The sequence below is a fragment of the Sinohyriopsis cumingii genome, chromosome 16 (assembly GCF_028554795.1).
Source record: "Sinohyriopsis cumingii isolate HCF-2022 chromosome 16, ASM2855479v2, whole genome shotgun sequence".
In the NCBI taxonomy this organism is placed as follows: Eukaryota; Metazoa; Mollusca; class Bivalvia; order Unionida; family Unionidae; genus Sinohyriopsis; species Sinohyriopsis cumingii.
The window spans coordinates 74,821,060-74,847,910 of record NC_142976.1 but is presented as its reverse complement, the minus strand read 5'-3'; the positions used below and the strand labels follow the sequence as shown (position 1 = coordinate 74,847,910).

Below are 26,851 nucleotides of genomic sequence, written 5' to 3'. Positions count from 1 at the left end.
GTTGTAGCAGTATTCAAATAATAACCCAAGACAGTTTACCATAATAGCAGTTTCAGTCACACACACGAAAATGTGATACTGACCTGCCTTGAGTGTAATCGACATAGGGGTATTGGTGTCTTGCTTTCACAGAAGTGAAGGCGTTGGTAATGCGTATCTTCAGGAATTACTTGTAACTGTTTGCATACAAATCCACGTTGTGGAGCAGTTGAATCTAGTCTGTTGATCGCAGGTCTACCTGTAGATCTTACCACGCTGGAAATTTATGCATGGTTACATTCCAGACTGGATCAGTTGCTCTATTTTTACCACCTTCAAGTTCACCAGGTTCATATAAATATCTTCAATTGACATTACCTAGTACTGGTTTTTTTGAGAAAGAATCACATTGTTGTACTGGTATACGTTTTTTTGTGATTGCAGTTGCATGAGTAATTTCATTATTTAACGCAGCTATCACACTTGGTAGTCTTGCAACCCATTCATGAGATCTCTTGCCTTTCTGAACGTTATTCAAGGATATTTCCTGTGCATACTGATATCCAAACAATCACTCAGCAAGTGTTAGATAAAATCATTCAATGATTGCCTGATCGCGATGAATTGCAGTGTGTCTATGTCTGATTTTGACATTATGTTGTTTAATTATTGACATTACTGCAAGAAATTCTCTGCCAGGATCAACCTGTAGCAGCTGTGGCCATCGTAGACCACCTTGTGGTTCATGTCCTCATTGATAAGTTCAAACGCAGTTGCTGTTTTTATTGATAGTGGTTCTGCTTCTTTATATCTACTTGCAACGTCAAGAACAGTTAACACATATTTGTATGTGTGTGATTGACGTCTACGTGTTTTAATAGTATCATGCGGTAAAAACAAATATATCTGCATGATGAACTTCATTGGGAGTGCTGACAACAAATTGTGCATACTGAATTATTTTAGGTGGTGTTAGGTAAATTTGCCATATTGCCTGTTGTGCTAACCAATTTGCAGCTACAGAACATGTGACATTTGCTCCATCAGGAAGGTAACTAATCGCCGCTCTACCCCTCAAATATCCTCTCAGGCTATAAATGAATCAATTCCATTATTATAATAATAATCAACCGACTAATTACCAGCCCCAAGCACTAGTTTACCTTTCATCGCAGATCTTACCAGACAATTAGCAAGTGATTCTCTGAGATTTATTTTTTACAGGCTTTAATGTGTGTATAAAATGCACATCTGCAATATGTCATTGTTGTAAATCTGGATTTGTATACATGACATAATGAATATGGCATGCTTGATCAATCGCATTTACTAGATACTCTCCAGGTCTTGGTTGATCTCACTCGTCAAGTCAGATATCAAGTCGGGTTCCAGGACCACAATAATTATATCTAGGAAGATGCTTCTCACCAGGATACTTATCCCATGGAGTCCCTGGTCATTTTCCTAGTGAAGCAGTGATATCACCACCTGTCTTCGTATGAGATGAAATAAATCTGTATTTGTTTGTACCACATTTTACACACTTGCCTGTAAGCGCACATTTTTTATTTTTGTTATTATTGTTGTTAATTCACTTTTGGGGGAGGATGCTCTGCACTGAACACAATATAAATTCATATTATATTTGTACAATACGAATGTCATTGATTTCTCAATGATGCAAAAGCAAGAACTAATCAAGCATCATGCAGCGCTACCAAATTCTATCAGAGCAATTATCATAGGTCCAGCTGGGTCTGGTAAGACGCAATTGTTGCTTAATCTGATAATGAGATGGCTCAATTGGGATAAATTGTATTTAGTGGCACCATCTGTAGATGATCAGTGATGCTATGATGTGCTCAAAGATGTTAATGAAGAAGCAAAGCTGTTGGATGAAGACTAATGATATCAGTGATTTTATCACCGATATTGATGAAGCTCGATCTGTGGATTATCTTGATGGTAGTATTAACAATCATGTAGTATAGGATGATATAATGCTGGTCATACAATCAAATCCAGCTCAGATATTTTCCTGACGTAGACATAAAATACTGACATAATTTATGTTATTCAGCATTATACATGAATACCTAAAGTGATCAGAGAAAACTGTAATCTTTTAGTTGTGTTTAATGAAGTCAATACACATAATCTGCGAAACATCCATCAGACTTGGTGTTCAGGTATTCACATGGATATAATTAAGTTTAAAAATATCTTCTCAAAAGCACAAGTAATTCCTCATGGATTTATCACAATAAATTTACATGAGCCTTGGTCGAGGTATCACGTAGGTCTTGATAAAATGTTTGGTTGAGACACAGCAGCAGGGAGGCAACAACAAGCATTGAGTGTCTGGGTGGGTAAACAAGCATGCATAGAAATTTTAAAACAGACATATCAAAGATAAAATAACAAAATTATCAAACCCAATTAGAGAAATCTCAGTCAGTTAGAGGCTTCAGTTTGATGTTATTGACCTTGCTTTTTCATTTTTCATAGAAAGCTTTATTTTTGCTAAATAACCCTCCTAAAAATGTTGAAAGATTCACCCTCCCTGTTGCTCACCTGGTAGTTACAAGAGGTCTGTGGCATACTAAGTGTCACCTGGTATTATTACAAAAGGTCTATGTTATACTAAGTGTCACCTGGTAATTACAAGAGGTCTGTGGCATACTAAGTGTCACCTGGTAATTACAAGATGTCTGTGGCATACTAAACGTCACCTGGTAATTACAAAAGGTCTGTGGTATACTAAGTGTCACCTGGTAACTGCAAAAGGTCTGTGGTATACTAACTGTCACCTAATACTTACAAGAGGTTGTTGTTGTTGTTGTAGGGTTTAACGCCATTTTTCATCACAAGATAGGCTATACATGGCAGCCAGTATTAATGGTGGAGGAAGAACCCGGAAAAACCCTGGAGAAAACCACTGACCCACAAGAAGCTACTGGCAAGCTTTCTCACATAACCACATTGGCCGAATCCGAGACTCGAACCAATGCAGACAGAGGTGAGATGGCAGTGATCTGTAACGGTGAGCGCCACTTGGGGCCCCCTTCTTACAAGAGGTATGTGGCATACTAAGTGTCACCTGGTAATTACAAAAGGTCTGTGGTATACTAAGTGTCAACTGGTAATTACAAAAGGTCTGTGGTATACTGTCACCTGGTATTATTACAAAAGGTCTATGTTATAGAAAGTGTCAAGTGGTGATTACAAGAGGTCTGTGGCATACTAAGTGTCACCTGGTGATTACAAGAGGTCTGTGGTATACTAAATGCCACCTGGTAATTACAAAAGGTCTGTTGTATACTAAGTGTCACCTGGTAATTACAAAAGGTATGTTGTATACTAAGTGTCTCCTGGTAATTACAAGAGGTCTGTGGCATACTAAGTGTCACCTGTACTTACAAGAGGTATGTGGCATACTAAGTGTCACCTGGTAATTACAAAAGGTCCATGGTATACTAAGTGTCACCTGGTAATTACAAAAGGTCTGTGGTATACTAAGTGTCACCTGGTATTATTACAAAAGGCCTATGTTATACAAAGCGTCACCTGGTAATTACAAGAGGTCTGTGGCATACTAAGTGTCAGCTGGTAATTACAAGAGGTCTGTGGTAAACTAATTGTCAACTGGTAATTACAAGAGGTCTGTGGCATACTGTCACCTGGTAATTACAAGAGGTCTGTGGCATACTAAGTGTCACCTGGTAATTACAAGAGGTCTGTGGTATTCTAAGTGACACCTGCTAATTTACAGAGGTCTGTGGTATATCCAGTGTGGGAGCAGGACATTACCCCCTGTCAATTACCCCCCTATCAATTACCCCCCCGGTATATTACCCCCCTATCAATTACCCCCCCGCATATTACCCACTAGCCATTAGCATCATTTAGACATACAGATATGACTAAAGCAAATACGACGAATTTAATTAAAGTGTACACAAACACAATCTGATAATCCATGCTCAATCTATACTATTGTTTTGTCTTCAGCTCACTGAATAAAATTCGAGCAGAAATGTTTTCCAATTAAGTGTACACAAACAATCTGATTAGAGTATTGGCTTCGCAACAATAAAAATGATTTTAGCAGTTTAATCTGTGGTCTTACACTGTGCAGGTTTTCGAAGAACTTCAAGAACTCACAGAAGATGACAACATGAATCAATTGTTAGATTATTTTGAAGATAACTACATTGGCAGAAGAAGACGTTGAAGCTGAGCTAATCCTGTCTTTGTTCCTCAAGTTTGGAGTGTACACAGCCGTGTTCAAAATGAATTACCTCGCACTAACAACAGCGTTGAAGGTTGGCATCGAAAAATGCAAGCTGCCATTGCTGCTGACCATCCAAACATTTGGCGCTTTTTGACAATTCTTCAAAGAGAGCAATCATTCCTGAACGTGATAATTTCTCAGCAACTTGGAGGACATCAAGCGGAACCAACTCGAAAGAAATATCGTGACTGCAATGCTCGGATTATGAACATTGTTAATGACTTTGCTAATAGAGAGCACTTAGAATACTTGCGAGGGATTGCACATAACATTCAGCTGTAATCTTATAAATATAACATATTTTATGGTAATATAACATTATGATATGATGATTTTACTATTGAATATTCCAGGACAAGTATATGTTTTCAAGGCTGAGATTCATTTACTAAAATAAAAATTTAAAATAAATTCTTTTGAAATTTATTTTAATTTATTATTTACTCTTGGGATATAACAATTATATGGGGAGGTGGTAATGGCAGGGGGGTAATATACCAGGGGGGTAATTGATAGGGGGGTAATGGCAGGGGGTAGTTGCAGGGGGTAATTTTCTAGACCCATCCAGTGTCACCTGGTAACAGCACCATAGTTTATATCACTTTATTGACATCTGGAATTTTCTTAATGACTATGATGATGATGCTCTTGTTGGTGGAAAATTTACCTATTTGTCTTGTTATTCAATGTGGTAAAGACAACTGAAAATGGACCTATCTGTCCTGTTATTCACTGTGGTAAAGACAACAGAAAATTGACATGTTTGTGTTGCTACTCGATCTAGTAAAGACAATGGAAAATTTATTTGTCTTGCTCTTCAATGTGGTAAAGACAATGGAAAATGGACCTATCTCTCTTGCTATTCACTGTGGTAAAGACAATAGAAAATTGACATGTTTGTATTGCTATTCAATGTGGTAAACACAACAGAAAACTGACATGTTTGTCTTGCTATTTGATCTAGTAAAGACGAACGGAAAATTTACCTGTCTTGCTCTTCAATGAGGTAAAGACAAAAACAAATATCAATAAGGTCACTGTGATAAATTTATGATTGTTAAGGGAAACTTAACTCTGTTATGTTGAATAAACTAACAAGTATCAAGTGGAATGAACTTATACCATATATACTCTCTTATAAGTCAAAACCAACTGCACTGTCATCTGCTGAAAAATGGCATTAAACCCTAAAACATCAACAAAAATCTGACCCAGATCTGCCATCGGTGCAAGTTGCTAGGAGGAATCAGTAGAACAAACAACATGTACCCTGATCTGCAAGTGCATTATGTTTTGGCAGATCAGGATATTTGTTGTTTGCAGTTTGACTCAACTTATTTAATAAATGAGTATTTACAATAATAATCCTAAGAAGAAAATAAATAGAGATTATGAAGTCAAACAAATTTTTTATTAAAAATGGTGACAACACTAATAATTTTCAAGGGACAGAAACTTACAATTATCAAGGAACTTGGGGTCAATGTCCACCATTCTGGCCAGGATCAAATAAAGCCGGAATCCAACATTCATGTACACATCAGACAGCTCATCTTTCTTTTTCTTCTGCAAAATTTTAAATGTATCCAAAGCCTAGTAGTCAAATTTCACTTAAATCAGAATTCTACTTGTCCCAATATAATGATCTAATCATTCCAGTCTGGGAACAATTTTTGACAAACCATTACAGTTCTCATGTGCTTATCTGACATTTTTGGGTCATCTGATAATTTGATGGAGAAGGATTAGATTAATGACTATGTCCTGTATCCTGTAAAACTCTAATAGTAATTACTTCATCTAATAATTATATCACTAATATCACTAATGCAAGTTATGGAATTTCCATTCATGCAGTCATCACCTCATCAGTGTTCAAAATAAGTCAAATTCAATCCTTCAAAAAATATTCACTAGATATTACCTAATCACATGCCCAGTCTCTTACAAGGCCTCCTTTTTGCCCGAAGCTAAACAGTTATGAAATGAAGCTTTTTTATTGCCTGTGGTCCCAAAAATCTCTCAGTAAAGCTTTATTTATTGCTTGTGGTCCCAAAAATCCCTCAGTAAAGCTCTTGTATTGCCCACAGCCTCAAAAGTAATGAAGTCAAGACTTTTTATTGCCCACAGCCTCAAAAAGTATTGCAGAAAAGATTTTAATGCCTGTGGCCTAAAAAGTCCCACAGTAAATACTTTGTATTGCCTTCAGCCTTAAACAGTCCCACAGTAAATACTTTGTATTGCCTTCAGCCTTAAAAAGTCCCACAGTAAATACTTTGTATTGCCTTCAGCCTTAAAAATTCCACAGTAAATACTTTGTATTGCCTGCAGCCTCCAAACATCCCACAGTAAATACTTTGTATTGCCTGCAGCCTCCAAACATCCCACAGTAAATACTTTGTATTGCCTGCAGCCTCAAAAAGTCTAGCAGAAAAGACTTTATTGTCTGTGGCATAAAAACTAAAGACTTATTATTGCCTGTAGCCTCAAAAGTCCCAAAGTAATGCAAATAATTTGACCAAATAATGGGCATGGTCACACATTAAAAACAAATTTGCTTTGCATCCATACAGTGCAGTTTGATTCCAGAGCTAGTATTTATTTATGTATGCCTATCCAAACATTTAAGCTAAGTTGTAAGTTTATCACCTTCCATCATTGGCAAAGACCATCTTAATATGAAATACAAGCTGCTAGAACTTGTGAAATTTAAAAAATTGAAGTATAATTTAATCCAATGACAAAATAAGAAGTGTTTAAGAGAAATACCATGACTCCAGTGAATATGTTCTTGCCAGCCTCAGAGACAAGTTTTGTGGCAGATTGATCTTCCTGACCTAGGCCAATGATGGAGATGTTTTTCAGCTCCTCAAGTTTCTTTTTGTCAGTCTGGTGCATCTCATAACACTCTGTCATCAGCTGGAACACAGATTTCTTGTCCAGAGTGTCCTTCACCTCCTAAAATAGTTAGGGTGGGGGTAAGAATTAAGAAAAGACTTAGCAACATCAAAGATTCATACAGAATATTTTGTAAAAATTACAAACTACGTAAACTTTTTAGAAATGACAGTTTAACTATTGCATTATCAGTTGAAATAAAGCAATCAGAAACCACTATTTCAATTTATTTACTTACTCTTTGTTTACCTTGTCATTCATGCATCTTCCTGTATGATAAAAGCAGCCCTCCTTTTCAGCTGTATTTTTGTTTTCTATTTGATCACATCATTTTACATGGATTTTAATGCTGCACATCAATTTACAAGGATTTTAATGGTGCACATCAATTTACAAGGATTTTAATGGTGCACAACAATTTACATGGATTTTATTTATGGATATCAATTTACAAGGATTTTAATGGTGCACACCAATTTACAAGGATTTTAATGGTGCATACCAATTTACAAGGATTTTAATGGTGCACATCAATTTACAAAGACTTTAACTGTTCATGTCAATTTACAAGGATTTTAATGGTGCATATCATTTTACAAGGATTTTAATGGTGCATATTATTTTACAAGGATTTTAATGGTGCATATCATTTTACAAGGATTTTAATGGTGCATATCATTTTACAAGAATTTTAATGATGCACATCAATTTACAAGGATTTTAATGGCGACCAACAATTTACAAGGATTTTAATGGTGACATCAATTTACAAGGATTTTAATAGTGAACACCAATTAACAAGGATTTTAATGGTACACATCAATTTACAAGGATTTTAATGGTGCACATCAATTTACAAGGATTTCCATGATGCACATTGATTTACAAGGATTTTTATGGCGACCATCAATTTACAATGATTTTAATGGTGAACATCAATTTACAGGGATTCTATTACTGATTTGAAGAAATTCATTGACTGAACAATCCTTGAATTTTTAGAAAGGATCTCTCTGACATGTTCAGAGTATGCTGGATGTTTTCACCTGTCAGAAACAGGTTTTAGATCCATACATGAAAATCATGGATAAGAAAATGTTTGCAAATGTTTATCATATCATGAGCAACATGTAATACTAAAGCATAATCTGCAATAATGAATCTTCTGGGAAAATATGAACATCTTTATTATTTGTTGCAGTAAATATTATCAGTGATGATTTTAACAGGGGCACATAACATGACAGATGTTAAAACCTTAGAAATAAACAGTGATATTAAAGAACACAGCTGGGACATGCCAGTAATGCTGACATGTTTACTTGTACGAACAAGACAGTTTCATGTAGCCTTGGAAACAGTTACAAAAGCATCATTCTGTTTCAAAGATAAAACAAAATTCATGACAAAAAAAACAGCTTCATATCCCAGTCTTATTAAAAAGTAAGCATGGCAAATTATCTGTTTTGGAAGTATTTCACAATTGCTGATGCCAACAGCAAACAGAAAGCTAAATATAACCAGTGCTCTACAGAGATTTCTGAAACTGAGGGTAGCCCCAGTTCAATGACCAACAACTGGAAACATAAACAAAGGTCTCTTAAAAGTGAGCATATGGTCTCTAATCAAAACATATTCCCCATACAGACAATTTCTGCATTAAGTCACCAATGTAATGCATAAACTGATGTATTAAAAACTATCAATTATGAATGTTTGTGATCTCTGACCACTTAATACTGTTCATCAGGAGGAACTCTGAAGATTTTAGGCCAAATAGAAGCCCTTGTATAAAGTGCTGGTTATTTTGTTTTGTGTGTGTGTGTGTGTGTGCGTGTGTGTGTGTGTGTGTGTGTGTGTGCATGTGTGTGTGTGTGTGTGTGATTTTGATTTTAAAGTAGCTTTGACAATTTTTCAGTCATATCGCTACGATGTCTGCAATGTGACAGTTTATAGTGATGTCTAGCACTGGGGCATCATGCCGTAGACATGTAGCATGATGTCCCACCCAGTCACATTATCCTGACACCAGGCAGACCAGTCCTAACACTAACCTCTTAATGCTGAATGCCAAGCAAGGCACCTGTTAGCACCATTTTTTGTAAGTCTCTGGTATGGCTCAGTCAGGGTTCAAACCCATGACCTCTTACATCCGAGGTGGATGCTCTAACCAGTAGGCCACCGCAGCAGTGTTTTGTTTTGTATTGCCATTAATACTGACTTCCAATATCAAAACTGTTCATGAATGTGAAAATCATCTATGCTATTCTGATATGTTAAACCTATCTACACCTTGGTGGATCAAGCAGATATTTTAGTGCTTTGTCCTACTGACATTTATTGGATTTCATGACTTGCCTCCCTTAGTATGTAATGGCGGTGCACTGAACATCAATCTAAAATGGTGGAGGAAAATGACTTCAAAAGGATACTTTGTAAGTTTAAGAGCAAAAGTATGACTATGTACCAGAGAGAAGCAATCAGAGGTGTATTTGAGGGAAAGGTATTTGTACAAACACAGACCAGCAGTGGAAAATTATTTATTTATGAGTCTATTCAAGTTGTGTGCTCCCCTTGTCTTGATTATGTAGGAACAATGTTCAAATCTGAAGACTTAATTTGGATTGGATGTGGTGGATTGTTACTGTATCCAATGAAATTCACAGACCCAAAGCACAGAACTATTTGCTCAGACCACCACAGTGTAGACAGGGTTAACATATCAGAACCTTAACTAGTGAAGACGTATGAAATATAAAAGTAAAGAAAATGTCTGTAACTGTTTTCTTATAAGTTTTATGTGAATGAATTTGCAAATTTCTGCATTTTGTCAATGGTTAATGAGGTTGTATTGTTTTGAGCTGAACTTTTGTTTAACAGTATAGTCACTGAATATTACATTTTGTAACTTTTGTTCAACAGTATAGTCACTGAATATTACATTTTGTAACTTTTGTTCAACAGTATAGTCAATGAATATACATTGTAAGTTTTGGTTGTGGTTTCTTTTTTTTCAAACACATCTTTAACAATTGAATCATATCGCTACGATGTCTGCAGTGTGGCAATTTATAGTGATGTCTAGCAATGAGGTATCTAGCCACAGATATGTGGCATATGTCCGGCCCAGTCACATTATCCTGACACCAGGCCGACCAGTCCTAACACTTACCTCTTAATGCTGAGCACCAAGTGAGACAGTTGCTAGTACCAATTTTTATAAGTTTTTGGTATGACTCAGCCAGGGTTCAAACCTGTGACCTCCCACATCCAATGCAGACACTCTATCCACTTACGCTACAGGAGTGGTCATAACTTTTGGTGTACATGTACAAATGATGATGATGGAAATTTAAGTAAAATGACAGATTAAACACAGCTGGATATGGAAGTTTAAGTTTGATTCTTGCTTTTAATCTGGATTTTATTAATGACATTATGGAATCATTAAAGCATTAGAGCAATGTGTCATTGTGTATTGAGGAATACACATCATCTCTTTAAACGTCTTTACATGTACCTGTCATTCTTCTATCAGAATCTGAGTGGAAACTTAGGTCAAACAGGTAAATTAGTGTTTAATGAAATACTCTAAATTATTGTGGAAAATACTTATTTTTGGAATTAATTAACAAGATTTTGCTTTTCCAATGAATATTCTACATGAAAATGACTACATCTGGAACAAAGTGACAGTTCCAGCATGTAAGAGATTAATACATGTTCAAACTGAAATGTTTCATGTTCCAGTGGTCATGTAAACATTTAAATGTTCCGTAAATGTGACAGTCTAACATGCCAACTAAATGTGAAGCATACGTAAACTGACAAAACTTTTATCCTACGGTTCACAGTATAACTCTTTATCTCAAAAATTTGATTGGTTCAAGTCTAGAAATAGGTACATACTTGGTATCAGTCAGTAAAATAAGTTTATATTTACAACAATTTTCAAATTATTACATGAAGAAATTCAGTAAACATGTGCCCTATCATATAACACATACCATAACGATCTAACTCTAGTCAACACAAAAATTCACCAAAGTATGAAATATAGTTCACAGTGATGTAAATTAGGTATTAAGACGTTGTACTCGCAGCACATCTGTAGTAAGTGACCTATTTCACCTTGTTTCTTCCCTATTTATACTAATTCTACTTTTACATTATGCTAGTAATTTATGCACTTGTTGGAAATAGTACAATGAATGACACTGCTTCAGTAACAACTTCATTCTTCACAAAAACGACTTTATAAATATCAACAAGCCATTGCCTGTCCTAGGACAGGAGTGATAAAGGAAATTTTAAAGATAAAAGTTTCAAAAGTAAATAAAAAAATAAAGGATTAGTGGGTATAAAAAAAAGTTTGAACATAATAATACAACAAAAGTATTAAAATAAACTGGCAAGCCACCATGAGTTTCAGACCCATGACCTTTAGTAAGGCAGTCAATACACACATAAAGACATATATGGGTGTTTATACATAAGGTATCATTAGTATTGTATAAAAACACCTTACTATAGAAACTGTACAAGTACTTACCAGGGCAACCTGAGTTGCCAAGGGTCCATTTTCTTCTATCAGTGAGATGACAAGGTTAGAAATTGACTCTCGAAGGGCTAGGATCTGAAAGGAAGTAGCAGCGCTGTACAGCAGCACAATAGTGGCTAATAAATCTGGGATTCTACATGCACAACAATATCAATTCAATTCAATTCTTGATTTTTTTTTTAAATCGTGTACAAGTAAGCTGAGCCAATATAACAAATAGGTGTTGTTCATTATTGTGCATGTACACATATAATCCATGAAGTCAGTACATCTCAAAAGGCCATAATCAAATGTCCATGGTACTCAAACATATTTAAAGCCATAATGAAGTGTCCAAGGCATTCAAACATATTTAAAGTGATAATGAAATGTCCAAGGCATTCAAACATATTTATAGCCATAATGAAATGTCCAAGGCATTCAAACATATTTAAAGTGATAATGAAATGTCCACGGCACTCAAACATATTTAAAGCCATAATGAAGTGTCCAAGGCATTCAAACATATTTAAAGTGATAATGAAAGCATTCAAACATATTTATAGCCATAATGAAATGTCCAAGGCATTCAAACATATTTAAAGCTATAATGAAATGTCCAAGGCATTCAAACATATTTATAGCCATAATGAAATGCCCAAGGCATTCAAACATATTTATAGCCATAATGAAATGTCCAAGGCATTCAAACATATTTAAAGCTATAATGAAATGTCCAAGGCATTCAAACATATTTATAGCCATAATTAAATGTCCAAGGCATTCAAACATATTTATAGCCAGAATTAATGAAATGTCCAAGGCATTCAAACATATCTGAAGCCATAATGAAATGTCCAAGGCATTCAAACATATTTAAAGCCATAATGAAATGTCCAAGGCATTCAAACATATTTATAGCCATAATTAAATGTCCAAGACATTCAAACATATTTAAAGCTATAATGAAATGTCCAAGGCAATTAAACATATTTATAGCTATAATGAAATGTCCAAGGCATTCAAACATATTTAAAGCCATAGTGACATGTCCAAGGCAGTTAAATATATATAAAGTGATAATGAAATGTCCAAGGCATTCAAACATATTTAAAGCCATAATGAAATGTCCAAGGTATTCAAACATATTTATAGCCATAATGAAATGTCCAAGCAGTCAAACATATTTAAAGCCATAGTGACATGTCCAAGGCAGTTAAATATATTTAAAGCCATTTCACTGCACTCCATTACAGTGTATTGCCTATATCAGTTTTTCTTGTTATCCATTAAAAAGATTCTTACTGTTTTTGCTAATTTGTATGAATAAAATTTCCAAATCTTTTTACCATGAATAATTTTAATGTTTTGTTTGCAAGATTCACAAAAAAAATTACTCAACCCTCCATAAATTTCCTAATACACATGTTAGATCATCCACTCATCATGTAAATAGTGTGTGCAAAATTGCAGAAATAGCCCTCTGAAGAATGTTTTTAACAAGCAAGACCTATACAACAGACACCTAATTACCTTTTCTGTTGCACTGTTAGCAAGACCTACAAGACACTATCACAAAATTACCTTTTCTGCTAGACTGTTAGTAAGACCACACAAATGTAATTACCTTTTCTGTTGGACTGTTAGCAAGACCACACAAATGTAATTACCTTTATGGTGGACTGTTAGCAAGACCACACAAATGTAATTACCTTTTCTGTTGGACTGTTAGCAAGACCACACAAATGTAATTACTTTTTCAGCTGGACTGTTAGGAAGACCTATAATACACAGACATGTAAATACCTTTTCTGTTGCACAGTTAGCAAGACCTACAAGACACAAACACATAATTACCTTTTCTGTTGGACTGTTAGGAAGACCTATAATACACAGACATGTAATTACCATTTCTGTTACACTGTTAGCAAGAACTATAGGACACATACATGTAATTACCTTTTCTGTTGTACTGTTCACAAGACCTACAGGTCATATACACATAATTACCTTTTCTGTTGGACAGTTAGCAAGACCTAAAATAGGATACAGACAGGTGATTACCTTTTCTGTTGGACTGTTAGCAATGTCTCCTGCTCTCAAGATGAAGTTGATGTAGTCAATTATTTTGTTGTCATAGATCACAACCCTGTTTTCTTGATTACCCTATGAAAAAAGATTAATATCAATTACTGAAATGGGGTCAGCAAGTCATAACAGAAATGGGAAAGGTACATGGGCTACGATGGGTTATATGCTTGAGCACACATCTAGAGTTAGCAAGGCCCCTGGATTGATACATGGTCTTGCCATTAATTTTACCCCTTTTGACATTTGGTGGCAGCAGTGGGATCACACAATATGGATTTTTCAGGCTCAAAAAGTGATTTCAGCCTCAGTAGGTTTGTCTGTGTCAGGTACAGATACTTGAGACTCATGCATGTATTTTGATAAAACATGCTGCAGAAACGGGTAAGATGCAAGGAACTCAGATGATTCTCATAGCAGATCACTAGAGTCAAAGAAGTCCTGAGTAAAAGAAGTCCAGATTTGACCCCTATTCCGTATTTAATTATCTCTCCTGTGATACAATCTTTGAATATAAACCAATTACAGGTCTATTTCAGTAAGCAGAATTTAAATGAAACAAATCTGTTGGAGTTAAAGACAACTTCATTGCAAACTCAATGGCAACAGAAGGAAAATCTGTCAGGGATAAAGAAGAATAATTTATTAACGATTCTTAAGACACACAAAAATATAGTTATTCACTGATAGTATGATCTGAGAAATCAAGGATAATTTATATACTAGGATCAAAGTCTAGAATTGAGTAACACAGATCCAATATGTTGCAGAAAAATAGATGCTTAATATATAGTGTGTAGTTTAGATAAATAACTCAAAAGAATGAATTGGTTTGATGAACAGTCTAGAAGGTTATTTAGGGATGCAGTAAACTGAAATGAAGTGCCTTGTCCAAAGACACAACAAGGAAGCCAACCCAGGTTGATCTGACAGCAGGATTAGAACCTGTAATCATTGGGTTGTACATTCAGCATGCTAACTACTGAGTCAACGTGACCTCCATTAGTCACCTCTTATGATATGCAAGAGAGCACATCAGGCCTATTCTACAATCATGAGAAGACAAGGGGTCCTAAATTATGCAGTTCTTGCATCTTACTGTGTCAACTTGAAATAAAACCTTACAAATGACACAGATAAAACATAGTAAAGAAAAGAATATCACTTACAAAGGTCACTATTACTCACCGCTGTAAACTCATTCATGGATTCAAACAGCTGTATGACCAGGTCTATACTCTTGCCAGTGATGTTGGAATAGATAACATTCAGGAATCGTGTCACTTCACCAATAATGTTAAATGACTTCACATTGTCTGGCTGTTCACGGAGATAATCCTGAAAGCAGCAGAGCAACAACTATGAAAATGAGGTGGATAGATTAATGGGATAAAACAAATTTTAATAATGTGATACTTACTAACTACTTGGACAGAAAACAAGAGCAATACTGTAGTAGCAGGTAATGTATTACAAAGCTATTAAATACTGCAAAAAGACTTTGAAAAAAATTAACAGGAATTAAAGGAATATTCAGAAGAGCAAGTTGTTGCATAAACAACATGTCACTTGAATGTATCACATTGATCTTCACATTTGACCTTCAGAGCCACTATTAGATGCTCCGGTGACCCAGTGGTAAATGCGTCCATCTTGGATGAGGGACGTCATAACAAAGACTTACAAAAAAGTTACTAACAGCTGCCTTGCTAGGCACTCAGCATTATAAGGTTAGGCTTAGGACTGGTCAGCCTGGTGTCAGGACAATGTGATTTGGTGGGACATGATGCTAAATGTCTGTGGCATGATACCCCAGCACTAGACATCACTATAAATTGCCATACTGCAGACATCATAGCAATATGACTGAAAAATTGTCAAAGCTATGTTAAAAATCTAAATCACACACACACATACAGAGCCATTACTGATGTCCTCAAGGGCAATCAACTGTAACTTTGGTGGCAATATCTAAAGCAAAAAAAGACAATGAAGCTAATGTCCATATGGAAATGTTTTTTGACAAGAGGCCCATGTGGGGCTAAGGAAAAAGGGGGAGGTTTATCCATGGGCCAAGGTCTAAACTTAAAAGGTTTTAAGATTTTTTTTGTTGACCATCAAAATGACTTTAAATCTTCGGACATGAAAAACTAAAAAATTTCTGTGTCATAAGATGTATATGTGTGTCAAAAAATACATTCTCGGTGTCCCAACACTACTAAACTGTTATAAACTGCTATGATTGCTTCTGTAATTATTTTGCATGTGCAAATTTTCAGATTTTTCCAACAAGAAATTAAATAAAGGTAAATAAAGACTTCTGAGTTTACCCAGGAGACCAGGCTGTACTATAAGATATAGTACTTACAAAGTGCAAATCATGCTTAGTGTCACTTTAATCCTTGTTTATTCCCAAACATATTAGTACCAGATTCTGCTTTATTCATTGTTATCGCATTCTTTCAGATAACATTTCAGCTAGTTGGTAGTAGCTATTTCATTTACATTGATTCATGTTCTCACGAGTTACTCATTTTTAAAGAAATAAGAGATGCTACAAACTGAGGTAATCTTTATGAAAAGGTACAAAAGTTCAACTGTGCAAGGCACCTAACCAGCATAACTGTTAGATGTTCATGAAAGAATGGTAATAATAAAGGCTAAAATTCTGAATTTAGATCAACTAAGTTCATCATCAATCTATTTTACTTTTGTGCTTTGGCAGAACAAAATCATAATTTTCCACACAATGGAGAGTTGGATGTTTTGGCTTCTCCTTTGTTTATGACTGGCAGATTTGTCTAATGTTTTCTGACAGCAAATCAGGCCATTTACTCATTAAAACCATGAAACTGGCTTGGGTTAATAGGGAACTCTGACCAGCAACTATACCAGTACTTTAACGTGTAATTGCCTTTTACTCCATAATATTAGCACGATTACCGTAGTTTTGTAAAACGGGTATAAAGTCGCTTACATCAATGCAAACTAAAACTCAGTTTTTATGGTATTAGCATAATTTGCTAAGCATTATTTCTGAAACTTCATTATTGTATTTTGGAGATATCATTAAAGTTTAGTGCAGTGGTGCCCATGATTCGAATTTAAGTGATGTACTTCATTCAGCGCATGTTCAAAACTACAATGTACAGGTAATGGCACCATTATGTAAATATGCACACTAGCCTAATTGCAAACATGAATTAATCCCTATTATTATTCATTGTCATACTGGGGTCACATTTTAATGAATCAGGTATTTATAATTTCAAGGCAAAAAATAAAAATGTAATTACTGGTGCACTGATATAAAAAGTATAACGCAATAACGCATAAACATATAATAACCGAGTCAAAAGGGAGTGGTGCTCAATTCTTGTCCTCATCCGATTAAGTTATACACAAATCTGAATTAGGTAGAATCAATAAGAAAATAGAAAATAATAAATTTCATGACTTTTCAGACTTTTACCATTTCTCTGTAATATTCATACATGTCAACCCTGAGAGAGGTACATGTATAATTTTTGCTAATACAAGTTTGCCAAAATAAATGCATTTAGAACAAACCATGTGCATCTTGTGATGTCATCTCTGACTTGTGGATCAGCTTTTTTGTGGGTCATGCAGTTTTCAGTGTTTATACTATTCGGTTTGGGGGGGGGCCAGTTGATACTTGAATGGGTTTATATGAGAGTACATATGGTAGACAAATTCTGTTTAGTGTTTCTTGAGAATAAGATGTTAAAAGTGGTTTTTTTTCTATCTTTCGTAATGATGGCTACATATGATATGAGGATCAGCATCAGTTGTAAAAAAAAGCCCTCTGTGCCAGGATGCTTTGTGTTCAATTCAAGTTCTGTTGCGTAGTTTGATAAGTTGTTTAAAAGCTTTTGTATTTTTTAGTAATGGTAACCATATTTGATAATCAATCAGTATAACTTGTTAAAACTTAAAAGCCAACTATACCATAATGCTTTCCATCAAATTTTGTCAAATTCTGTTGACTGGCTTCTGCAAAGTGTTTAAAGATTTTTCCATCTTTGCAATAGTGTCCATATTTGCTGGAAGATGGACATCATCTGTACAAAATTTTAAAGTTATCAATGGCTGGATGCTTCCATTGAGTGATTTCTGTGAATTCATTTAAAGATTGTTATATTTCTATATCTGGTGGAAGTTTAGCATCATTCAAAGTTATGTATGCCAGGATGCTTTCTGTCTAATCAGGTCGTATTGAGTGGTCTTTGAGAAAAATTCATTGAAAGGTTATTCTGCTTTTAGCAATGGTAGCCATATTGGCCGAAGGATCAACATCAACTGAACAAGTCTAAAAGGTCTTGTTGCCTGAAAAACATTTGTAAATTGGTCAGGCAGTATTTACAAGACACTGCAAGTACTGGCAGCAATTGTAAATAAATGGCAAACTACACAATGAACAAAGGAACATTACCCTTATGGCCTGATGAACTAACACTTGAGTCCCATGACAGAAATAAATTAGCAACAAATATGTACGACTTAAATGAACAACAAAATATTTTAGTAAAACATGTCTTGAAAGACCCCTTTTTGCCCAAAAATATGACCTCTCAAGACAGGTGGTCTCTCATTACAGGTGGCAAAACTATAATCAATCAATCTGTGCACTGAGGACACAATTTCTCAAGACAGGTGGTCTTTCATAGCAGTGGTCTTTCAAGACAGGTTTAACTGTATTAACTTCAAAATTATCCCTGGTGAAATTGATTGTTTTTATATACAATATACAGTGACAACTATCTAATCTAGCCCCTTGAATATTCTGGATTCCTGCCCAATATAGCTTTAAAATTTAGGTCCCATCATGGATTGATTCAACAGGTTCCACTGTACACAACGCACCTGAAGAGAGTGGTTCTGACCATCACACATCCTAGCCATGACCTTCAGAACAAGCTCTATGTACCCGTCATTCCGATACTCTGCTGCGGCTTCATCATCTTCTTCTTCATCTGGGTTTTCCTCTGGCTCTGGAACCTGCAAGTCATAAATAATTGACTTTATTCACAAACCAATTACAAATTTGAACAATTTGTTTGTGATTATATAAAGTTAACATCATGGTGCCCAAATACAGCTGTCTTTAATGATAATAATCTGTCATTTGTATAAACTGATTACATGAAGCAGATTTAGTCAGGGGCCTCGAGTGGCTGAGTGGTCTAAAGCGCTCTCCATTACGAATCACTGCCATCTTACCTCTGTCTGCAGGGGTTCGAGTCTCGGATTCGGCCAATGTGGGTATGTGAGAAAGCTTGCCAGTAGCTTCTCATGGGTCGGTGGTTCTTTCAGGGGTTTTCCCGGGTTCTTCCTCCACCATTAATACTGGCCATCATGTATAGCTTATCGTGTGCTGAAAAATGGCGTTAAACCCTACAACAAAAACAGATTTAGTCTTTTTTTTAAACAGCAATGTCTGTTAGTATTCTGGATTATCATCAGCTGATCATGACTTGTAGAAATCAATGATTACCGGTGGTAGCACATGTTATAATGGGATGTCTTCATTCCATTTTCTTTTCATTCATGTTTTCTGATATGTAATTAATATCTATTACTATATAATTTCCTAGAAATACCAAACTAATTAATGTTTCTCAAATTATGAAACTAATTTTGTGCATATCTTAACACACAAGCCTCAACATGACTGGCAAAATTATATCTTGTACGCACAAAGCAAGTTATACAATCATTATAAAAGCCATAGAAATACTCCTTTTAATTTTTATTTAATTACTGTCATTCTTCAGATTTTTTAGATATTAAAAATCAATTATCTTTTTCCTGTTTTCATGATAATTGGTGTGCAAATAAAATATTATGCCTGAAAATCATGATCTCTGTTATGTTCTGATGCACCCAGTACATTCACTCATCAATGTCTATCAAAGATGAGCTATGTAAACATGATTGCATTGTTCTTTTCTTTCAAATGAAGAACACTTACATTAAAATATTTAAGTCTTTTCACATTCAAAAAAGATTAATGGTTGCAGTTCAGCTATGTTTTTTTTTTTGTTTATGTTCAGGTAAATATACTGAAACTGGAGAAAGATATTCATAAAGGCCTAGAATTCTTAAATGCATGACGTAAGAGTAACATTACCCATGTTTGCATAATCTCAAAGAGAGAAAAAATGGCAATAGAAAACAGAACCAATTCCTGAAAATGTATACCTCTACATAGGAAATGAAGAGTAGTTTGATTCTTAATGTAGAATGCATTTGAAATTTTATTATTAATTGCTCCTCTTTGCATGCTGGTTCATGAATAGAAATTGTATAGGTAATGTGAAAGAGTGGCAAGAATACAGTGACCCTATAAGAAAAAGAAAAATCTGAGCTATATAAAGTATAAAAAGGCTGGGCAGGTCAGAGGAATTGAGGATATAAAAAGGTATATTACAGTGGTTTCAGTGTCATCTAATCAATTATATATTTTGAATATTGGCAAAACAAGTATTAGTTCATTTTCCAACCACTAGTCAAACTGAACATTTTTCAGTTTGAGAAAACATACTTAACAGATGGAAATTTTGTATACCACTTTAAAGTACTAGTATCGCAAATTTGGTAAATATGGTACCCAACAATTTAGACATTCTTGATTAATAATGATCTTTCAGAATAGAGTATTTTTATTATAAAAAAAAAACCAGCAGCATCAAAATCACTTCTGAGTGCATTTTATGAAATAAGGGAGGATCTACCAGGAGCTACTTCAGTCTTCATATTCATTTGCGGCATCAAAAGTATCACATACTGAGAGATCTGGTGTGACATGAAAGAAAAAAATACACTAATAATCTCACTTGTGAGAGATCTGGTGTGACATGAAGATACCTGGAAAAAAGCCACTAATAAAGTCACTTGTGTGAGATCTGGTGTGACATGAAGATACCTGGGAAAAAGTTACTACTAATATCACTTGTGGGAGATCTGGTGTGACATGAAAGATACCTGGGGAAAAGGGTCACCACAGATGTCACATTGTTAGAGATCTGCCATGAGATTAACAAACCTGGGAAAAAAGTAATTACTAATATAATTTGTGAGAGATCTGGCATGGCCTGAAGATACCTGGGAAGAAAGTCACTATTTATATCACATTGTGAGAGATCTGGTGTGAGATGAAGATACATTGAAAAGGTTACTATTAAAGTCACATTGTGAGAAGTCTGGTGTGACATGAAGATACATTAAAAAGTTTGTATTAATGTCATATTGTAAGAGATCTGATGTGACATGAAGATAACTAGGAAAAAGTGATATCAGTATGACTCAAACCTTTTTATTTTCTGGTCAGAAATGCAGACATTAGTTTGAAATCACTCTGATATATACAGACCACTTATTACAGGAATGTTGTAATTTTGTTGAACACTGACAGGAAAAGAACCGTTTAAGTCAGTGCGGCTGAAGGATTAGCTTTTATAATCAACAATGCTACTCCCCATTTTTGATCAACAGTACAAAGTCATAGTTACCTACATAAATTTGAGTGAATACAGACCTTACATTTTCTCTTTCTGTCAATTAAAGAATGACTCAACTGTTTTGGAGGGGAGAGATCACTTTTTACCCATGAAATCAATTGGATTGTACTCAAGCTTGGTTAAATCAGTTATACACCTGCTGTATTGTTCATCTAAAGCATATTATGGGGTTAACACTACATATATGAATTGCAGTTAAAAATATTTTGTAAGCCTAAATACAACTTTTTTAAAATAGAAGTTTACAAAGTCTGATTTATGCATATCATATTAATTAAAAAATCCCTTTTTGAGATGTCCAACATAAATGAATATTTCAGAAAATACAGTGTTTCATATGCTAGTGTGAGTAAATTTAGCAAGAAATTAATTATCTGGAACTGATTAGAATCTAGCAGAGAAATTATATAAATTATGCTTCTTTGAGCATATTTTCAATGGAATTACTGTCATGGATAAAATAAGATTGTTGACATTTATTCCAACTATTTATATTATTAAGGAGCCATTTTTCTCATATATCTATATTTATTTACCAATGCATGTTTCTGTGCTCCAAAAGATAATCATTAAATACGTAATCACAGTTTTATGTGTTTCTCATATAATATACATCAATTTAAATTGGTAACTGCATCACTCAGCCTATAGGTATGCCACTCCTTCCCCACCCTGTCTTGTACAACTATTAGGGAAGATGCACATGCAATATTTTCTTCACTGAGCTAACTAACTTGTTCGGTTGTTGTTGTTGTTGTAGGGTTTAACGCCATTTTTCAGCACAAGATAGGCTATACATGGCAGCCAGTATTAATGGTGGAGGAAGAACCCAGGAAAACCCCAGAAAGAACCATTGACTCACGAGAAGCTACTGGCAAGCTTTCTCACATTCCCACATTAGCCGAATCCGAGACTCGAACCCACGCAGTCAGAGGTGAGATGGCTGTGATACATAGCGGAAAGCGCTTTAGACCACTCGGCCACTGAGGGCCCCAAACTTGTCTGGAGCATGATACATCACATAGCACAGTGGCACTTTTTTGGATCCTTACCATCTTGTTATGGTATGGTTTCAATGTATATAGATCATCAAAGGTCTCTAGTTCAGAGATAACTATATTTTGTCAAAAGTTTTAGAAAACTCTGCATAATAATTTAATTTTAAAACTGATCCTAGATGTATTGAAAATGGCTAATTACTGTAATCAAATATGTACTGCCTACATGTTAATACATACATACTGTCTACATGTTAATACATACATACATGTATGCATGCATGCATGCATACATACATACATACATACATACATACATACATACATGTTATTACATACATACATACTGCCTACATGTTAATACATACATACTACCAACATGTTAATATTAATATATATATATATATATTTACTGCCTACAGGCTTGTAATCTTTACGTATTACCTACAAACAAGTCATGAAAACTGTGCCTCAAATATGCTGAATTTACTGAAAATTTAATGACACTATAATTACCTCAACCTTGACAGAGGTCATCTCAGAATCTGGGTTCCCAATAAGAGCATCTTCTTCCTTCATGCTACCATTTACAAATTTCACATCTTTTATAATGGCTGCAGTCTTATCTTTCTTATCTACTTTCACCTTCGGCTGCTTTGGTTTACTTTTTTTCTTTTCTTTCTTCTTCGATGGGGCAACTGGTTTGTTTTTCTTCCTTGTCTGCATGAACAAAAACAGAATACTGGATAAATCTATATGGAATATTTTATTATTCTATGCTAATAAAACTATGAGATGGATAACTTTGCCAATATAATACAACTGAAAGACAAATCCCTCAGTCAAAGAGACTATAACTGTAAATTTCTGTCCAAAAAAATGATGAAAATCAATACTGACCTTATTGTTTCTTATGTCAAGCCTCATACTAATTTAGTCATTCAAAAGACACTGAGCCGAAAAAAAAAATCATGAAAAACATAACATAATTAGATGCAATGGAATGGATGGACACAGGAAAAACTATGTGTTTATTCCTGATACAGTAATGGGGGCATCAAAAGTTTGTCAGAGAAAGACTGGTCTGCAGTGTAATTTGTTTTAGACAAGTCATGATACTGATTTCAATCTGATTAAAAGTGTGCAATAAGGCAGAATGCATGAACAGGTAATTTAACTACTAACTAAAGACTGTACACAAGTTCACAGATTAATTAGTGTACATAACTGATCATTAGTGAAAATGCATATTAATTAGTTATGTGTGATTACTAATACATTTTGTATGGCACATCAGCACATCAGTTCAACATGTATAATATTTAGAAATGAAAACTGTCTAGCCAATTTTAAGTTCATGTAAAGTAAACCTTCAATTCAAGTTATGAGAATAAAGACAAACTTTACCCATCCAGCAAGTCTTTGTTGTCTTAATGCATCCTCATATGCCTGTATTTGCTGTGAAAGAAAAAAAAGAGAAGCTTAAATGAGTACTGCTTTAAATTTATGATGTTATATGAGTCTATTGATTTTTATCCTCTGCATACGTTGGTGAGCAAACAACTGAAATTATTTGAGGACTTAAATAAATTTTATATTGAAATGAGCATGTAAATCACATGAAGAAAATTTTTTTTTTTATCTAAGAAACCATAGAAATGTATACAGTAATGGTTTTGAAATCCAGTTCGATGCCTTGGTCATTATGTCTTGGTGTTATTATCTAAATGTTACGTCTTTGTCTCCTATTCTTTGGCATAATCCAAAAACCCTGTAAAGTTGCTGGAGTATGAAAAGTAGACCACAGCAACCTACTTTTGTTCTTGGTGAGTAGTACTATCCACGACAAATACACCTACCAAGTTCATGTCTATACATAGTCAGAGAAATTAAACAAAATGAAAAACTGAACAAAATCACTTTAGCATATAAAGTAGGTCACTGTGGCCTAATTTTAACTGTGGTTATTAGTACCCTCCAAATTAATTATAATGTTCATGTTTTTTTTAACTGTACATACAATAGTGACCTATTTTTGCCCATGGTGAGTACTAACTTCTAGGATGAAATTACCCATTAGTTTTATAACCTATATAAACAGAAGAGAGGAAAGGAGGTAAGAGTTAAAACTGAATCTAATAACTGGAGCATAAAACAGGAGTTGTATCCATTTAGATCAATGTACCCATCAAATTTAAAATCTGTACACATAACAATGTCAGAGAAACCACACTAAATGCCAGAAAAACTTAAAGTAATAACTAGGGAATAACAAAGAAGTCATGTGATTAAAAAAAATGCTTAAAACTTGTATTACTTAATGAAATATCATGTACATATATATGACACAATATCATTTCGAAGATTACATAAGATCAGATGGAAATACATACCTCGTGTTATATTTAGGCATGGTCCTTCTTAATATCTACTTTCAATAATCTTTCACAATTTCTAAATTATATTTTCTTTATATATCACAAGAAAATTTATATTGTCATTAGGAAACATTATATTTGAGGAATGATTGTGATTACCTTTTAAAAGTATTTTCTACAGCTGTTGCAAGTATTAACGGAAGAGTAAGTAGAATATCAAAGGGCAGTAACTGCTGTCATTTCTAATCATTTCTCCAAAGTTTAGTTGCCTTCCTTGACATTTAAAATTGGCCTGAAGGGCCATTGGATTTATAGTTTGTTACTAATTTTAGCAAGACCATAAAGTTTGTGACTATTATTAGTAAAACAAGCTGTCTTTGGTGAAGGAAAATGGACATATTGCCATAAGAATGAATGAACTGAACAAAGCGAGGAATGACAATGTATACATTTTTAAGATCTATATATAAAAATGCAAGATCAGTGTCACATGCAATTTTAATGTTTATCAGATGCAACACATGAATGGATTCTTATGGCACATAACTGGTTACCTATGACTTTTGTTGCACACAGCTGATTACCTATGACCAGGTACATTAGAAACCATTTCAACAATACTTTTTAATAAATTCATCATCTGTAACTAATGCAAGTAAAGTCTATCTGTGTGAAAACTTGGTTAGTTATAAATAAATGTCCTGGAACTAAAGTCCTTCATGGAAATGTGGAATTTAATGTTATGAACAAAAGGATGAAACAAATGAAGAAATCCAATCATCAGACAATCTGACATTAAACACAATGTCAATAGTTTAGACATGTAATTAAATATGAGAAAGAAACAAGTAGATCTATTTTTTACGTTCTATTTTTGTTTTAACGTGACTAATTTGGAGCTCAAAGGATGTCAAAATGTGCTCTAATTATATCCCATAGCTTTAATTTTTCTTTCAGTAGCAACAGTAACAATAAACATCCCTAAATGCAACTTCATCCCAAGCACTGTACTAACTGAATTACCCTCCTTCACCCCCCAACCAAAAAAATTAAACAAACAAATTCAGCAAGGTTTTGTCCCTTGCCTACCACAATGCAGTCCTAATAGTACCCAATAAAGAAACTGGACTGTGATATTTGTACATGGCATACCTTCTAGAATAATTATACCAACTTTCATTTTTTAATATCAAATTGTTCAAAAGTTGTATAACAGAAGGAAAATGTGATGGAATACATAAAATACTGAGCCACAACCTTGATGATAGGACCCCCAATGTGGTAAGCAACACACCTTCTAATGATGATGCACGCCAAGTTTCTTCCCTTAGTCTTATACAGCTTGAAAATTAGAGAGCATAATGGAATGTGATAGAAAAGTTTAAATATCAAGGTGATACCTTGACCTCAATGAAAAAGTTTGTCAGACTGATGGATGCATGGAAATGTGAATACCATATCCCTTACTGTCTGCTAACAGGCCTGAGACACTAAATACATGTATTTATCAATATTCAAATTCATTTGGATAAATCCAGCTCATAAAAAGCAAATACTTGAGCTTGTACTTATGTGCATCTAATGAACTGTCTCTACCTATAAATACATGCACACATTTAGCAATAGGGCAATTATCATACTTTGAGAGCATTGTCTGATACTGTGAATGTTGGCAGCAAGCGTTTGGAGGACTTAGATGAATCTTTCTTCTTCTGAGCTTCCTGTTGTGCTTCAAGTGATCGTCTGCAAAAGAAATTAGGTACAGTTACCAGATTAAAAAAGGTTCCATTGATGGTTATGTCGCTGAATATTTTGTTTCTTAATTATATACATATTAAAATCAAATGTAACAACAATAGTCTTAATTTCTTCAAGAAAGCTACCATCATGAAAAATTCTTTGCTAAGAATTATCCCTTAGAGAATTTTTTATACTTTATTATCTTTAAAAATATGTGCAAACTGATCATAGGAAAAATCTTCTTTTAGAACATTTTTCTTTCTAAAATTCTATTTAAGATGATGTAGATGTCAATTCTCTAAATGTTACAGGATATTTCTACACTAATTCAGAAATGCGTATTAATTTACGGAAACTTTGTAGAACGTTCACTCAATGTATTCTGCAAGTCTTAA

At 34.4% G+C, this 26,851-nt stretch overlaps 1 protein-coding gene across 1 annotated transcript in view; it reads right to left on the bottom strand.

The window, feature by feature from the left end:
- Nucleotides 1–26,851, bottom strand: part of LOC149780798 (inositol 1,4,5-trisphosphate-gated calcium channel ITPR3-like) — a 265,188-nt gene that overhangs the window by 51,603 nt on the left and 186,734 nt on the right. Inside the window, exons 46-54 of the mRNA XM_089936233.1 lie at nt 26,357–26,459; nt 23,746–23,796; nt 22,855–23,058; nt 18,684–18,818; nt 14,988–15,137; nt 13,776–13,877; nt 11,724–11,807; nt 7,043–7,231; nt 5,734–5,839 (exon numbers count right to left, since the gene is read on the bottom strand). Of these exons, the coding sequence (XP_089792359.1) occupies nt 5,734–5,839; nt 7,043–7,231; nt 11,724–11,807; nt 13,776–13,877; nt 14,988–15,137; nt 18,684–18,818; nt 22,855–23,058; nt 23,746–23,796; nt 26,357–26,459 (1,124 nt within the window). The remainder of the gene's footprint in view (nt 1–5,733; nt 5,840–7,042; nt 7,232–11,723; nt 11,808–13,775; nt 13,878–14,987; nt 15,138–18,683; nt 18,819–22,854; nt 23,059–23,745; nt 23,797–26,356; nt 26,460–26,851) is intronic.